This window comes from Ruditapes philippinarum, unplaced genomic scaffold, assembly GCF_026571515.1.
Source record: "Ruditapes philippinarum isolate M1 unplaced genomic scaffold, ASM2657151v2 ctg10683_1_1_1_1, whole genome shotgun sequence".
NCBI lineage: Eukaryota > Metazoa > Mollusca > Bivalvia > Venerida > Veneridae > Ruditapes > Ruditapes philippinarum.
In genome coordinates, this window is record NW_026852544.1 from 1 (window position 1) to 19,462 (window position 19,462).

General features: G+C 31.5%; 1 protein-coding gene across 1 annotated transcript; it reads left to right on the forward strand.

Moving 5' to 3' along the window:
* Positions 1-465: 465 nt before the first annotated feature.
* On the forward strand, positions 466-8,010 carry LOC132716638 (ventricular zone-expressed PH domain-containing protein 1-like; the record flags this gene model as incomplete). Its single annotated transcript, XM_060699958.1, is given in 9 exon segments — positions 466-683; positions 1,260-1,424; positions 2,173-2,287; positions 3,007-3,124; positions 4,283-4,422; positions 4,909-5,043; positions 5,556-5,705; positions 6,161-6,265; positions 7,311-8,010. Coding segments are annotated over 9 exon segments (1,413 nt in total), but the record flags the coding sequence as incomplete, so codon positions are not given.
* Positions 8,011-19,462: the final 11,452 nt, after the last annotated feature.

The window sequence follows — 19,462 nt, forward strand, 5'->3', positions numbered from 1 at the left end:
TACAAAAGCTAGCTAAAAGTTTAAAGATACTCAAAGCTTTTACTTTAAAGTTTGACAAATGGGTGCATTATCTTTTGTTTTCATCGTTTTAGGTATATTTGGGCCGTCATGGCCAAGTGGTTACGGTCACCAACTTAATTTCTCTTGCCTCTCACTACTGTGAGTTTGAATCTGGTCAAGGACTTTTGATTCTTTCCTGTGAGGATGCTATCCTTCTAGCTTCCGGAATGTCGGTGGTTCTACGTGAGTGACAGCTTGTGCTTAAACTAAGGCACTAAAGGACACCTCCACTAGTATAGATGGAAAATCTCCATGTGACATTTACAGATTCATATGACTTAAAAATACAACAACTACTTTTTTAAGTATAAGCAAAATATTTAAAACTATAACAATATTAAATTTTTAAACAAGTATTGATAAGTTTAATAAATATATCTTGTTTTTATACTTTTATTTTATTAGGTACATGCAGTTAAAACTATGAACTATTTAGTGTCATTATTATGTACGCTGAGCGACCAATCAGCTCTGGTTGTGATATTACAAGAAATAAAAGCACTTGGACTGCTACATCACAATTTACTGGCGGACAACATCACGGAAATCAGTAAATTATCGCAGTGTGGGTCAAGTGCTGTAAGAATACTCGTACATCAGTTGAAAGATGATCATAAAAAATAGTAAGTTATTGTATTATAGTTGATAGTGAATGAGTGTAGGTTCAATACTAAATTTATTGAATGAGTTGAATAAAATCATATGCGAGCCCCTGATGAGCAAAATATTATTCTCTTCAATGATTTAAATAAATTTAGTAATAAACCTACACAAATATAATATTCTTTTTATATTATGCAAACCTCTGATGAGCAAAATATTGTTTTCTTCAATGATGTCAACAAATTTAATAATGAACCTTCACAGATATAATATTCTGTTTTTCGCATATTCAAAATAAGAAAGGTTTACAATAATAAAAGGTTGAATTTTTGTTAACTATGCTTACATAAGCAATCTTTTATGCTAAATTTGTGTATTGCAAATGATGACATGTTACATTGCATTGTTTCCACACTAGTGTAACATTCTTTTTATTGCACTCCTGTGTCTTGATGTACCAAAAAAGTGTGGCAATTATAGTGTGTAACCAGTATGTACTGGAAAGGCATCCTCAAGTTTAGTTAAAGTATCACTTTGTTAACATCCAAGGATTTTTTCTTACTAACCATACTTATTACATTATTGATATACAACAGTTGTGGTCAGAAGGAAATGAGATCTGTGTCAAGTCAGACTGAAGGAACGGTTACGATCATCACCGTTGGTAACCCTGCGTATCCTAGCAACGTGGTTGGTGTAAGACAACAACAACAATCCAACAGTACTAGGTCAAGTCAACAAAGTCTTTCTAAAGCTTCAAGGTACAGTGTATATATCAATGTTGCTGATTTGTTTGTATATTATTGAGTAATTGCCCTTTGTTAATTTTCATACTTTATTTTTGTCCGGGCCATTTCACCTAAATTATGAAAGCTATGGACTTGAAACTTCATAGGATGATAGATCTCATTAAGAAGAAGTGCAGTGCACAAAATCTGGTACTCTGTACTTCTTATTTTTGAGTAATTGCCCTTTGTTTTTTCATATATTATTCATGTCCAGGCCATTTTTTTCTAAACTATAAAAGCTATGGACATGAAACTTCATAGGATGATAGATCTCATTGAGAAGAAGTGCAGTGCACAAAAACCGGTACTCTGTACTTCATGATTTTAGAGTTATTGCCCTTTGTTAATTATAATACTTTATTTTTGTCCAGGCCATTTCACCTAAACTATAAAAGCTATGGACTTGAAACTCCATAGGATGATAGCTATTCAAGCTACATCAATCCTGATGTAACATTGTAACAATCAGTTCTGATGCCACTAAAGTTCAAGGTACATGTACAATATAAGAGTGGTGTCTATAAATAACCTTTATTTAAGAAGAAAATGCCTTAGTGACAGCTATTATACTGTTTACAAGGCGACACATCCTACTCGCGGAGTTCTAGACAAATTTTTTTGTTTTGTTAAATAGTTAAAATGATGTTATATGTAGTACAGTGATTTGTGACATTAATTCTTTTACATGTACAAAGTGTGAATTTATGTTTCTGTATTCCAGAAATAGTTCATCAAATGTTCGAGCCTTGAATGATCGACCTGTAAGTCCCGCCTCCACTCTCGACAGAGCATCATTAAACAGTGCCCTTACACTGAGCAGTCATTCTGGCTTGCCAGTATGTATTTATTGTTGCAATATTGATTATAATTATATAGACCTAATAACTTACAGTTATAAGACAGTGGTGTCTATGTGATTAAGGTATCTTCCCCTCAACCAAACGAAAAATGGGTTTAAAGCGGCCTTCAGCTTTTATTTTTTGTTGGAAAAAACAATTCTGTGTTGTTTTAGTAAGTATTTCAGTAATTTTATCTTGGAATATGCATCATATCGCTGCAAGCCTTCTTCAAAACAGCGTCTTGAGAGCTGTTTATAGCTTGTCACTGACGGTTTCTTAAACTTGAGGATTGGGAAACAAATCGTCTGCTTTACTTATTTACATATAGAGAGCGGACCGGTAAATTAGAAGTATCAAGGGTTTTTCTTATTGTTTATGTATTTTTTTACTTATGGCAAATTTCATTTTCCACCTTAATTCTTTCAATTTCACATTATTATGAAACAATTTATCTAAGTATGTCATTTTTAAACTTCAGAAAAGCTGACAGCTGCAGTACCTGCATACATCCACATTCACTTCAGTGTTCATGAAATGACCTTGGATAATTTACACAAACTTTTCTTTCTGATCAAAGTAGTTAAAGAAAGCTGCTAACAATTTAATACAGTGTCTGCAATGACGTACAGGCCAACCTGTATATACATGTATATACTTGTCATTCTTATTACTGTACAAACAATATGATTTATTCATATAAAATTTTTATTTCTCAGCCGGAACCAGTTCGAGATGGGGTGCAGCATTTTTGTGAGAAGCATTTAAGTACGATACGTAACTTCATCAGCAGTTTATCGGCTAGAATACCTCTTCCAGCTAAATGCAGCATTGTTGGTATATAAACTTTCTTTAATCTCATTCCTGGTAACAAACATAATATATATTTATATTAATACTTATATACATGGCTGCTGTCATTTTATGAAGAACACATGCATGACCTTGCAGCAAAATTCTGTCCGGCCCATAACTTCATTATTTGAAGTCGGATTTTACAACTATTTCACAGAAATGTTCACCATATTGAGACAAGGTGTCACGTGCAACATTTGGGCTTCTACCTTGAAGATCAAGGTCACATCATGACCTTGCAGCAAAATCGTGTCCAGCCCATAACTTATTATTTGAAGTCAGATTTTACAACTATTTCACAGAAATGATCACCATATTGAGATGTGTCAGGCGAAAGTCAGTAGATAGATCTCATTGAGTAGAAGTGCAGTGCAAAGAACAGTGCCTTGCCTAAGTTTGGAATTCTCTCACACTTTGAAATTTGTCTGGGACATAACTCTGAAACTACAAAAGATATACTTTTCTGTGTCCAAAACCTAGTCGGGGAGCATCACCCGGTTCAACCGGCTCTTGTTTTTCTAATGAAATAAGATTGCTGTATTATAAATTTGTATGAAGACTCTTCACAGGATATATGACAACTCATAAATGGTTGTTTGCAATATAACCCTCACCTATTGGCCCAAGTTATATTTCCAAGTAACTATTTATATGGGGCCATAAAACCTGTCAAAAATCTTTATAATAATATATAAAGATTAAAGTTGGGAAAATGCTTGGTGGAAGGATCCTTGCCTGTTTACCTGTCTCTTTTCCAGTTGTCACTAACATTCTTTTATATACAAGCTAAATTAACATTAAAGATACTTTTTGCCTTGCTTTGCATTCTTTTTATGAGTACACAGTTTTGTTTATTGATCTCTGAATTTACAAAATAATTTGTTTTGACACAAATTGAATTTTTCCTGAACACTATGATATTAATATAGATTTTTATTCATCAATAAAGTCAATAAAACAAAATACCTGCGTGTGTATTTCAGTGATAAAAATATGGGCAAGCTTTTTGGTGGAGAAAAATTCAAATGTTACATAATTTTATTATTTTTCACATCTGAGCTCCACCCATTTATTAATATATGATAAATGTAAATTAATGTTTATCATTAATTTTGTTAAACAAAAATATGAATGTTTCAGATGGCCGACATAAACGGTATGTAAGACTGAACTTTCAGTGTGGAATTAATGGGAAACATTGTTTATATGGGAAACAATTCTTTACGTTGAATACAAAACTACCAAAAACATGGATACATCTCATGTTCTTAGCTGTTCAGGTATGTCTATTTTTAGAAATTGTTTACCAAACTTACAAGTATTCTATTTTTAGAATGAAATAAATGTTCTGTTAGTATTATATTGAAATTATATTAAAGGGACTCTACTGAGTTTTTTTTACATGATGGGACTGGAAATGGTTTTTGGAGATTTTTGTCCCATTTGATATAGGTCTAGACCAATAATTTGTGTCCAAAATTTCAGATCTTTTGCTCCCTTTGTTTTTCCAGAATAGGTTTTCTTGTGTTTTATGCTTTTGGACCTCACTGGAATCCTTTAAGCATTTAATTCAAACTACATGTTGTACACATGCTAAAAACTGAAAATCATTTCCATTATCTCAAGCAGAAAATTTGTGATGATGAAAAATTATTTCCTTTATAAAATCATGAGAATAGCATGTACAGCTAATCTGTAAGTTACAGAAACTTCCTGTCTATTTCTATGAACTGATTAAGTGCATTTTGTTCTGACTAATCTTATAGGCCCAGTCACAGTCTGCTTTGAGTCAGCAGGATTATAACGTGAGCAGTTTGAAGGCATGCTGGGATGCTTTATACCCGGAGAAAGGCAACAGTGGTTATCTCACTCTCGTCACTTCATCATTCCCTGTTGCTAAGGTAACAAACATTTAGCTATGAATGTAATGCATGTTTATTATAATCAAGCAAGTCTGATTTTATTTGTTGATTATACAGAATGGTTTTAACTGGTTATTCTTGATATATAACAATCTAGTGTGTCTTAACCAAGGACAAATATTAAGACCAATGACGGTCATAAATGGTACATTATTTAGAGCTTATTTGTTGATCTTACAATTTTTGTGGCAACAGTGTGCTATAGACCAGTGCTTTAGGCCAGTATACTGTTAGGAAACTAATTTAAATAGTCCCTGGGTATGGACAGCAGATGACCATTGTTTGTGCCATTTATTGACTTTATTAAATTTTGTTCACAGAAAACCAAATTTATCTGTTTGTCAAAATTGGATGAATTAAATTGTATGTTAGTTGATGAAAAACAGTTTTCGTAATAAGTGATTCCGATTATACTTTCCTTAGTGATTCCCAGTATTTTATTGAGTCTATTGTTGAGCATGATACATAAATTATATCATGGTGTTCACTAGGACCAAGATGCTTTGTTACAAGAGATGCACAATGTGAGATATTTTGATGTGTTTGAGTTTAATGCAGTGAAGAAGTACTGGGCATGTTTTATGTGTAACCATCCAGAGAAGATGTCAGAATTGATGCCAGATGGCAACCCTGTTATAGCTGTAAGTAACTGATAAGTAAAGGCGCTATATACTTATCAAAAATGATTATTTACTTTCTTATTTATAAGTATTAGTTTCATTTTAAGTAGCACTGACAATTTTATGTGCATATGGCTATATTCTAACTGTATTGGTAGACAAAGACCCTGATGCCCATTATGTGCATTATTTCAAGGGTCATAGTTTAAAACTGTTCACTATTTAGGGAAGAAAATGTGTTATATGCCAGAGAGCTTAGTCTTTAGAGCTGTGAAATGGTATTCCAAGGGTCCTGGGTTCGAGTCCATGTCAGGTTGCACATTTTTCTCACCCTCTTACACAAGCAAAGAAGTATTTCTTACAAGTTAGCCTGATAGCTTCCTTACAGAAAAAAAGCCCCATGTATTTTAAGGTAAACAGCATGTAAGCAGATGTGATGACTTTTATTCTTAACTATTGTTTTTGTATAAATTCAGGGTCAGCTTAAAGAAAAGAAGGGCAGATGGAAGTTTTTAAAGCGTTGGAAAACGAGATATTTCACATTGTCTGGTACCCAGATTAGCTACAACAAAAGTGATTCTGTAAGTACATTACCTGGTAGATGGTGTCTTAAACTATACTTAACAAGCAAACAGACTAACATTTTATTGACATCAAGGCCACCAGCCCATGCCAACTTGTACATTTCATGATATTAACATTTCATGTGAGCGGTATATTCAACATATGTTTATGAAACATATACACTATGCATATACAATGTATTAGATTGAAATAAACATACTTAATTATATAATTATTTGTATAAAAAGGTTAAACATTCAGTATATTCTGAGTAATCTGAATCTGTAAATACTGTGATTAACTAGTGATAAAAGTCACTTCTGAATATAAAGGAAATTGGTTCCTAAAAGCCAACAATTTATAATCAAATTTTAAAATTATATGACAAATGTACCTATTTAAAAAGGCCACCTGTCAGGAAAAAACAAACTTTTTCATCCTCTTTGTGTCCTAAGGGTTGAATTAAAGTTTTACAGTATTAGAAAATAATGAAATGTCAAAAACGTCATTTGACAGGCACATTATGCCTCAGGTACAAATAATTTTATTTTACTTTTGAAGGGCAAAAATGACTTAATACCTTCAGTGCATGTAACATACTTTTCACCTGAAGAAAGAAGTTTTGAATATAGAAATTATTTGTCATAAAAGGAGCAAAATGTAAACAAACAAGTATTTTGACTTTAATACAAAATACTAAATCGCTGCCAGCATTATAGAGTCTGGTCTAACTGCACAGATTTTGCAGGCTGGTGAGACTCTAAATTGATGGCATTTAACTAGTAATTATATAAGCTCTGCTTGCATCCAAAGTTTATTTTTTTATTTTGTTTTATGCACATGTTCGTTCGTTTGTTTGCGGATTTCTTATGCGGATATCAACACAATTTTGGTTATATTTTGACAGCCTGTCCACCCTACCAGCTTTTAGGGATGATTTATCAGTAATTTACCAATTTCTCCTCTTATCCTTGACAAATGACCATTAAACTCGTCAGCATCCATAATGTTATGATAATGTTATACTGGGTACATTATTTATTTGATATTACATTTTTACAGAGAAAAGAAACATTACCAGTTAGAGAGATACAGAGTGTTAAAGCTGTGAGAAAAGGTATACGTGACATTCCAAAGGCATTCGAAATATTCACTTCTGATCAGAATTATGTATTCAAGGCCAAAGGTCAACAGAACATTGAACCCTGGGTACAATGTATCCATTTAGCTGTGGCAAAGGCAAATGACGAGGGCGCCGAGGAGCACCAGGTTGTGGAGGATATGATGTTACACAGACCGAGGGCTGCTGTGCGAGATACCAAGTTATAGCACTTTGTCTATTTCATTGTAATTGAAGAATGATGCTATTGGATTGATGTCATTGGTCAGATGCCATTGGATTGATGTTATTGGTCTGATGCCATTGGATTGATGTCATTGGTCTGATGCCATTGGATTGATGCCATTGGACTGCTGTTATTGGTCTGATGCCATTGGATTGATGTTATTGGTCTGATGCCATTGGATTGATGTTATTGGTATGATGCCATTTGATTTATGTCATTTGTGAGATGCCATTGGATTGATGTTATTAGTCTGATGCCATTTGATTTATGTCATTTGACTAAGTTAGCACTTTCATTTTAGCATGCTATATAAATGACTGAAAATCGGAATTACACTTTGGTAGATAACAACACAATTATAATTTTTATCTTGAGGGAATATGTAATTGTTTATCCAAAGTTAATTGTAACAGTAGAAAATATAAGCTCTAAATCTTGAAGAATGTTTAAGTTTAAATTGAAGTCAAATATTCATTGGAAAATTTAATTCATTTTTATTATTGGTTAGGGAATTATATAAGAATATTTTGGATATTGATTTTTGAAAGTTATATCTAGAAATATCCTGAAATATACAGTTTCAATGAATCCTTGATAAATTTACTGATGTCAGTGAATTAAAGTACAAAGGATGTTGAAATAGTCTAATCTATGCAATCTTGTATTTTCCTTTTTGGAAAGGAAAATGAAACATATCATTTACTGGTGCAGAACATGTGAAATATAAGCTATATTACATTTTGAAATGAGATATTTTCTATAACAGTGAGAAACATTTATTTTTCCCAAAGTGTGATAGATATTGGCATTTTTTTTCCATAGTAGATGATATATGTAGCGCTATACATTATATTTCACTGTCAAAACTCACTTCTCTCAGATTGACATGAATTTCTTAGTGGATGATATATTGATAGTGATATTGTTTATATTTCACTCACTATCAAAACTTGCAATTTTTTTCGGTTTGGCATACATTTGTATGTAAATCTAAAGAGGGACTTATAAATTATTTTTTGTAGTACACTCTAGTCATTACGCCTACTGTATTTACTCGCCATTAGATTGATCACTTATAAGAGGGGGTCATATTTTGACTGAAAAACAGCACTTTTTGCTAAAGCCATCTTATAACATGGGTAGAATTTGTTTAAATGAAAAGTACTACTGCACCTTATATTTTAATGGAAAAAATGTCAAAAAATCATGAAAATGAATAGACTGAGCGGGCGGATGAATAACCATTTTCAAAAAGTACATTTAGTTAAATTGTCTAATAGGCGAGTAAATACGGTACATTTAAAAGGCATCACAAATTAAGATAAGAGACAGATGTTTAATCAGAGCTTTGTTATCATCAAACTAACGAGGTCATTCAATACATAGTTTGGTTTGTCAGCAAATAAATTTTTTTTTTGTGTTTTAATTTTTAATAGCATTTTATACTACTCTTAAACGATTTTCATATCTTATGGTATTGTTTCATCATTATTGCAAAATGAAAAAGAAAGTGATGAAACTTGAATAATTATGAAACCCAGTCTGTAAGTTTTTCAATCTAATTGGTTAATGACAAGTTAAAATTTGAAATTGACCAATAGCAGTGTTCCATTCCAAGACTGGTTATAAAGCTGAAGTTTTTAAAATGTCATGTCCCAATTTGTTTTATAAGTATCAGACCACTCATATTTCATCAGGGTTATGACAGAAGTGTCAGATAAGCATTTAGTTTGTTACAATGATTATTATTTATTTATATGTATAATAACTTGAGAGATATGTATAGAGTCTGTCAGGTGATTCCATTATGTGTTTGATGAGCTATATAACATTTAGGTAATGATTTTATGTCATTCTATATGAACTTACAAAAAATGTAAGATTCTGAATATCACATGTTGTTATAAAGCAAGAAAACGGTGAAAAAAATCCAAAATCACCATTTGACGGCCATTCTTATGTAAAACATGTGTAGAGTTGTATGTAAAATAATGTGAAATAGTTACATTACACAGGATACTAGCAACATCTTGTGATAAATGAATATTTTGATAATTTATATGTACATGTGTAACTTGTCAACTGCTCTTATGCAGTTACGTTTTTTTGAAATCTTTCTTTTAAGTCAAGTTTTATATCTGTGCTTAGTACAGTCATATAAGTAACAGTTTGACATATATATGATAATAAATCATGTTACAGATAAAACCATTACTTCATATTTGTGATGTCATAATTTTTGTAATGAAAAGAATGAAAGTAAATGGACCTTTGTTCTTTTTAAGTTGATTTTGTCTTAAACGTGTCACATGCTAAATTTATGAAATTGACATGCCCAGTTTTGAATTTGGCACAGTCCATTTAAAGTTTAAGGGATTTAAGTATAATAATACAAAAATTGAGCTATCAACAGTATAGAGCCTGGTCAGACTTTACAGATATTCAAGCTGGTCTGGCTTTATACTGGTGGCAAAGGTCAAATAGCGTTCAGTTCCTGCAGGTTAAAGGTTAAGGTCACTTAAGGTCACTTCATTCTGTATTATTCCTCATCCCATTGTGGAGGTTATTATATAAGCTATTTATCATCACACTATCAAATCATGACATCAAAATTGTTCATAAAATAATTTCCATAAGATTTATAGATTTATTGTTATACACAAATGTATTTTAATAAGAAACCATACAATGTTGTACATGTATGAACTTGCAGTTTTCTGGCACATTTTTTATCCTATAATGAAATTTCAATACATTTTTGTTACATGCTATTCTTACCAGATCCAAAATATAGTTTAGTTGCAGTGAAGTTATATATTTGAGGTAATAACTCTCCATGTTATATGATCAAGATATTATTATCTGTGATATTTCAGTAAACCTATTAAACAATCATTGTCAGTGAGAATTGCATATTTCTGTTTGGCCTAAAGATAAAAAATTGTATGTGTAAGTGTTTGGCCTAAAGACCAATATATACAACTAAGAACTGTATATTACTATTTGGTCTAAAGATAAATGTATACAAGTGAAAAAAAATATGTTACTGTTTGCCTTAAAGATAAATGTATTCAAGTAAGAATGGCATATTATTGTTTGGCCTAAAGATGAATATGTTCAAGTAAGAACTCATATTACTATTTGGCCTACAGACAAATGCATACAAATGAAAACTGAATATGACTGTTTGGCCTAAAGATATTTGTACTTTACAGAGAACTGCATATTATTGTTGGTCCTAAGATTGAAAATTGCATATTACTGTTTGGCCTAAAGATAAATGTTCATTTATGTATACAATTTGAAAATTGCATATTGCTGTTTGGCCTAAAGATAAATGTACAATGTATACAATTGAAAATTGCATATTACTGTTTGGCCTTAAAGATATACTATGCTCAAATTTGATATTAGAAAATGTTGATAATTGCTACATGGCCTCTTTGTATGTAAAATAAACATGTTTTGTCTTCACACAAAGTAGATATGTTGTATTTAAAACTCTACACACTATAGGTGTTCACAATATAAATAAATAGTGTCATTAAATTTTTAAGAAAAGACCAACTGTACTTGACCTGTAATAGGGAATGCAGCTTCCAATACATAGTTTATTCGCTCTTTTATTCAAACTAGACATACTCCGTAAGAATTTCATACATTTCTATAAATGTCTTGATCAAAATATTTTACTCAAGGATGAGCATAGTATATCTTTAAGATAAATGTACAGTGTATACAAGTGAAAACTGCTATTTTCAGACTGTGATCTGCTGATAAAGTCTGGTTTGTAATCTCATGGTTCATGAAACTATATTTGTATACATGATATTTTTGTGTTATAATGATATCATATCTACTTTCATTACATTCCATTTGATATATCACCATTACCATTTTCAGACTGTGATCTGCTGATAAAGTCTGGTTTGTAATCTCATGGTTCATGGAACTATATTTGTATACATGATATTTTTGTATTATAATGATATCATATCTACTTTCATTACATTCCATTTGATATATCACCATTACCATTTTCAGACTGTGATCTGCTGATAAAGTCTGGTTTGTAATCTCATGGTTCATGGAACTATATTTGTATACATGATATTTTTGTATTATAATGATATCATATCTACTTTCATTACATTCCATTTGATATATCACCATTACCACTTACCAATGCATAATTATTGTCTTTAATGTCTCCTGGACTTGTTAAGCAAAGCAAGTGTGTCTTTTTTTATTGTGAATATAAGATTATTGTTAGTAATTGGTGGCTTGACAGCTATAGAGCCAAGCTTTTGATAAAGAGTTTGTTGTATAGGGATTATGAGTTTTCAAGATTCATAAAGAACAAATCTTGAGATTTATTAGGGATGGGGGAACAGAGGGGGCAGAGGTTAGATATAGTTATGATAGTTATTTGTAGAAGGTGTTAGCAATAAGTTAGTGGCTAAGAAGCCATCATGAATGTATTTAAGGACACCATGGAACTAAAAGTTTGTTTTGCTTTTGATAATATATGCATCATATCTCACATAGAAGTAGACATTTATTTAAAGAAAAGATTTTAGCATACTCTATTCAAGTTAAACAAATTTCTACATGGTAATAGGATCGGGGTTATAGTAAATGCATTATCGTCTATTGAACAAAACAATTTTTTTTTCACTTTTCCTACAATGACGGGATTTTTATGCCACCGCAGCATCTGCGATGCGGTGGCATATAGCGATTCACCTGTGTGTGTGTTTGTTTGTGTGTGTGTGTGTTATATAGATTATATAGTGAACTTAAAAAATCTTCTTGTGAAAAACCACTAGTCCAATTTCAACCAAACTTGGCAGGATTGATCCTTGTGGTGAAGGGCTTCCAAAGTTGTTCAAAGAATTTCATTCCATGCAGAAATCTGGTTGCCATGGCAACAAAAGGTTATTTAAGAATAAATTTAAAAAATCTTCTTGTAAAGACCAAAAGGCGTAGAGCTTAGATATTTTGCATAAGGCATTGTCTGGTAGACCTCTACCAAGATTGTTCAATTAATAGCCTTGGGGTCAAAATTGGCCCGCCCCGGGTCATTGATTTTCACTATATGTACATATAGTAAAAAACTTAAAATACCTTCTTGTAAAGACCCAAAAGGCCTAGAGCTTAGATATTATGCATAAGGCATTGTCTGGTAGACCCTTACCAGATTGTTCAAATTATAGCCCTGGAGCCAAAATCAGCCCCGCCTTGGGGGTCATTGATTTTCACTATATGTACATATAGTAAAAACTTAAAATACCTTCTTGTAAAGACCCAAAAGGGCCTAGAGCTTAGATATTTTGCATAAGGCATTGTCAGGTAGACTTCTACCCCAGATTGTTAAAATTATAGCCCTGGGGTCAAAATCGGCCCCGCCCCGGGGGTCATTGGTTTTCCTTATATGTATATTAGTAAAAACTTAAAAAATTTCTTCTAGCAACTGACAAATGCTAGAGGTTAGATATTTTGCATGAAACATTGTGAAGTGAACTTCTAGCAAGATTGGTCAAATTATAGCTCTTGGGTCAAATTTGCCCCCACCTCGGGGGTCATTGATTTTCAAATATATACATATAGTAAAAAATCAAAAAATCTTATTGTCTGAAAGTACAAGGCTTAGAGCTTTAATATTTGTTAAATGATTTCATCTATAGGTACTCTACGAAAGTTGTTCAAATTTTGCCTCTAGTGTCAAAATTAGCCACGCCCTTGGGGCTATAGGTTTTCCTTATATGGAACCTTTACCAAGATTGTTCAAATTATAATTGTTTGGTGGACCTGTATCAAGATTGTTTTGAATTAAATCTGATAATAGGAATCAGATAGGCCAGGCATCTATGCATTATGACAATCTTCAAAATTGTATAGAAACCAAAAAAATCTGTTCCTACACTACTATTTAGTGTTGTATTAATGCGGTGGCATAGCATTTTTCTCAAATGCAGTCTTGTTTTTTCTCAATATGTGATGTAAAGATTGATCTTTTTGTGTGAAATTTATTGTTTCCCTATGCTAGAATAATAACCTCATTATTTTTCTCCACCAGTAGTAGCATAATTTGATAAAAAAATCATGATAACAATACATGTAGGTAAATTTTTGTAAGAAAATCATGAATAAATATGCTTTGTTAATGACAAAAAATCTTTTTAAAGATCTGATATATGTTTATGTTTGTTTAGTGTAAGTTTAAAAAAATGAATGGATTTTCTCTTAGTTACATGTATAAACCTGGAAAATTTCCTTTAATAATATTTTGTAATTTGAGATGCAACTAATTATTCAATGATAACATGATGTGTAAAAGCCAATCGGTTTCAACATTAATGTATATGAATTACTTACAGAACAAAAGAATAACCGTTTAATGCGTGTGCTATTTTGATATTGTAATGTTAATGCCTGTTTTGCCAGGAATTGGTATATTTTGAAATTTGTATATTTTGAAATTGAAATTTACCTCATTGAATTCATCATCTTAAAGAAGTTTAATCATGGCACTAAAGGGAAATTGACCCGTTGCTTCAATTCTTGCCATAATTTTAATTAATTAACTTTAACAAACTTTAAAGGGACTCCACTGAGGGTTTTTGACATGAGGGGACTGAAAATAATTTTTTGATATTAATGTTTCATTTGATGTAGGTGTGATTCAATCATTTATGTGCAAAATTTCAGACCATTGACTCACTCAATTTTTTATTCAGAATAGTTATTTTAATTGTAAAAAATGGTCCAAAATTAAAACCGGACCAAGATTAGCATAAACTTTTGATTTTCAATTTATTTCTGAGTTTATTTCTAAAGTATCTTTTGCATATTTGTCTGTTTTAGTGCCCCTGCTGATCTATGTAAGAAATTCAAAATTAATGTATTTTGGCTTTTGGAACTCAGTGGAGTTCCTTTAACAAATTTTATGTCGCATATTATACTGAAGTTTATAGGCATTAGATATTTCTTTAAAAAATGTTATATTGGGTGCAAAAGTTGAAAAGAAATCTGTGTATACTTGATACAGTAAAATAACAGAATTACAAATGATAAACAATTGTATATTGAGGTTTTCTTGCATATTAATTAGACTGAATTTTGTATCATTTGCAAATATGGTAGGAAGTGTCATCCTGCACATACAAGGCAAGGAATGATGTCATTCTGCCATCTTGATGAATATGTCATCTTTTTTATGATGATATCTTTGTGCTGTTATGAATGATGTTGTTAATTCATACAGGAATATTAGAAAATAGTGCTATATATAGAAATGTTGATTTTTAGTTATTTCTTTGCAAACTATAGTTGATATGTAATATGCAAGCAGAAAAGATCATAAGTAAAATGGTGTTTTTTTTCTACTATTATAAAAGTTTGTGCAATAACACAATAGCGTTGTTATGTGATAATTAATACATTGCAGATATGTAGATGGAATTATGGGATATTTTTTATGTTTTTTTTTTTTTTTTTTTTTTTTTTTTTTTTTTTTTTAAAATTAATTTCTAGTTGCTAACATTTGGGTCCTGGATTTTAGTGATAATTATTTTATTTATGTACAAATAAGGTTTGGGTAGTCTTTCTGTGTTTATAAGTTATCTAATGTTTCTTCAGAATGTATTTCTTAACCCTTTTCCTTTCATCCTATCATGTGTCAGGGTTTTGTCCTGCCTTGAATTTGGAACAGTCCATTCAAAATTAAAGAAATTTCTATAATTGAGCCACAACCAGTATAGAACCTGTGCAGACTGGCATGGCTCTATAAACTGGTACAAAGACTTACTTGTATTTCTAGCAGTTTAAAGTTGCACACCTCCAGATAAGCCAAAATATTTTAAGAAATTTAATTTTTAGAAAAATGTATTAAGATCTTAAGAAAAGTAAAAAGATTCAATATTTAATTAATTATTTACAAATTATTTACATGTTATTTGCAATTAATGACTTGATTTTGCAGTATAAATCACTATAATTCTACTGCGTTACTAGCGCAGTAAGAGGTATTTTTGTATATTTTGACCTCTTTTTGGTAATTGACGTGGATTGTAGGTGCTGTTTGCAATATAAATTACTTTCTTTGTTCATTTCACAATTATTTTTCTTTCAAGTACATTTTCAAAATTTTCATGAAAATTAGCATGAATCTGGAGGCATGCTGCTTTAATGATTAGTTTACATACAAATACAATCAATGAGAGTGATACAACCCACCAAAATAGACTGTTACTTAATTTTTCTTTTATTTTTGGTGGTTACTTTTACTTAAAGGTGCATGAAGCCTCAAAATTGCTATTTTTCACAAAAAAATTTTTTTTTGGTATTTTCACAAAAGGTACTCATTGGTTATACATGAGTTATCTCTTACTTGTTTTGCGTTTTGGACAATTAGAACACTTATAGCATGTGTAGCGATTTAGTATTTTATATGGAAGTCAAAATACCACTTTGTTTACAGTTTACTAACACTATGACAAAGTATTCCACATTTAAGCACTTTAAGTATTTACTTCAGGTGATAAGCATTTTCACATGTTCTAATTCCATCATTACAACATTGTAAAACTCATATTTGCTCTTTCAACTGAAGGAGAAAAGGTTATTCATTTCTGAGGCATAAAGTTCTTTTATAAATAAGGGTATGAATATTTTGTCAATTTTCATTGGTTGTGTAGCAACTTGAGCAATTGAAAGAGTGAAATATGTTAAATCAACCCAGAAAATGCATTAAATAAATTTGTCGTATGATTATTTTCAGATGAGTTGTATCATGAGAACAAAACAACAGCTAGCCTATGTACATTTAAATTTAGTTTCCCTAAATTCAATTTTTCTTTTATGACTGTATTTTTGTACTTTGTGTTAAAATTTTATCAACCACTTGTCTGTGATACAATACTAGTACTGGCTTCCAGAGATAAATTATAAAATCTCGGTGACTCTTTTATCATTGGTATGGCACCAGTATTTCTTCAGAAAAGAATATGATTTATATCTACATGTATATAGTGCACAGTAAATTTTAGTCTGGTCCCTTTGCATTAGAATGTTAAATATATGGAACTTTGATATCAAAATGCTATAATAAATCAGATAACTGTAAAGAATCTTGGACAAAAGTTCATGGTTTTTACATACAAACCTGTTTAAGCTTGAATCTTTGTAGAATCAGGGGATGATTTCCTTCATTTACATACCTTGATTGTGTCTGAAATTCTTGTTGGTCCACCTAAAATCTCAAAGCTTGAAAATTGTAACATAAGATACGTAATAATTATAGTCTTAAATAAAACCAAATCCAAAAATGTTGTTAGGCTTATAAAGAGTGAAAATGTACAAAATATGCCGTGATCACCAAAATGAACTTTAATGTAAACTACTCAGTGTCAAGATAGAAAAAAGGTGAACCAAATTCCATGCATGTATATTTGTATACTGAATGATTTATATTCCATGTGCATTTGCTATATATGTACTGCTTTAACCATGTAACACTTGTTTTGTTGTACAAATTTGAATACATTTATTTATATCTATATATGTACTATGTTGGTTAACATAATTTATGTGAATAAATCTTTTTATATATGTATAATAAGCTTTTATATTTTTTAGCTCACCTGAACACAAATTGTTAGCTTTTATGTTTTTTAGCTCACCTAAACACAAAGTGTTCAGGGGTAAGCGTTTGTGGTCATCCTAGGTTGGTCATTATCTACAATATCTGTAAACAACATGTTCTATTTTAGTTTCCATGCTGATTTTGACTAAACTTTGCATGGCCCTCTTCATTATGAATACGGTTCCAGTCTGATGTTAAAGTAGGTCAAAATCTTTATTAAATGAAATCTTTATGAAGCTGTCTCAGAGACTGCAATCCCAGAACATAGATATTTGACTGATGCATCACCTTGTTGTCCACCATAGAATATATATAAATCATGCTTCTAGGGCCCGGTTAGCTCAATAGGTAGAGTGTTAGACTGTGAATTTTGCGACCCGGGTTCGATTCCCGGACGGTGCGGGTCACTTTCGTTGTTATTGATCATGAAATCTTTTTGTACGGTCATTCGCACTGTACCTCTGCTCTGGTATGTACAATCCTTGCGAAGGTGAAAGCAACTAGTACTGGTAAATTGCTTGACAGCATGCCCAGGAACAATGCAGTGGCTGAACTGTGCTCTTGTAAATTCCGTGTGGCTTACTGCCGTGATCCGACGTGAAAACTACCAACACCATCACCATCATAATTGCTCTAGGGGCTATTTAGTTTATTTAGATAGTTTATAAGTATTATATAGTTAACAAGAAATGATTTTATATAATGTCGTATGACGTAAAGGACAATGACAACAAAATGTAGTTCATTAGAGTATTAAAATCAATATGAGGATGCCAAATCATTGGTAACTTGCAGTATAAAAACAATGTAAAAATGGAATATTAGTATAAACTTCATATTGACCTGAAATTAGTATTGAGTTATAAAGAATTGTATTACACGATATGGAAAATTTATTTTAGAAATCATTCCGTCATAATTATGCATAAGAAAATAAATTTATATCTTATTGTGTGAACCTACAATGTCCAGAACTTAGATATATAGCATGTAGCATTGCCTGCGATATACACCATGCTTCAGTGGTCAAAAAGGCATCGTCCTGGGTGTCACTATTATTGCATAAATTTATTTAGTAAACATGCCGTACAAATCGTCTCCTTCGAAACTGCAATGCCCTGAGCGTATTATCACTTTGTGGTTGTCTACAAAAGTTATACAAACTAAGATCTTTGGGTAAAAAATGGCTCTGCCTCGGGGGACACTTTGTTTAAAGGAAACCGCATTGAAGTCTTTTTTTCTTTTTGCCAAGAGCTTAGATATATTACATATAGTATTCCATAGCATACCTGAGACTACGGGTTCGATGGTATAGGTCACTTTCGTTGTGTTTTATCAGGAAATCCTTCCTACAGTCATTCACACTGTACCTCTCTTATGGCATGTGGAGAAGTTATTAGTTCCTGCAATTAGTACTGGTAAACTGCTTGACAGTCTCAAAGTGGCTTACTCGCATGATTCAGATGATAAACTACCAACACCACTAACACCACCTTGTTGTCATTTACAAAAGTTTTATGATAAAACACTATTTTACATCTATCAAACATATGTAAAAAGTATAATTACAATAAACTATTACGTGTTATAATGTTATGTTATAGACATATTTACATTATATATTTTAACCACAATTATTTATCTCAAAGTACACAGTTCTATGATTAAATTCACATGCTTATTTAAATTTCAGATGCTACGCAACAGTGGGTATTTCGTCACAAAATGATTCACATTTACTTTCATGTTTTAGTTAATAAATAAAAGAATGTCATTAGCATGACACATTTCTTGGAAATATTTTATCTCTCTACCGATAATAGTCACCTTTTTTTTAAAGGAAACTCTTTGTATTGATTTGATTAATAGAGAAATATAAATTGTATGTTATGTGTAAACACAAAAGTACGTGGATTTTTTTTAACTTTCCACACTAGAAATATCATAGAAATATAGTTTATTCTAAAACATCAGGAGGTGGGGGTGCAGGACGATTAGGAATTCTTGGATTTTCTTGTTCTCTGATTTTATCTAATCTCCTAAATCTATCTTCCCCATTATCGTCATAGCTTGAACATCTGAAAAATGAAGATCTGGTGGTAATAAAGACATCCCTCTGAGGTGAAGACGCAGAATGCCTCAGGGGTGGAGTCTTAGGACCTTCCATTCTAATTGTGGAAGGACGACGATATTCTTCAAAATCATCAGAATCACCAATCTCT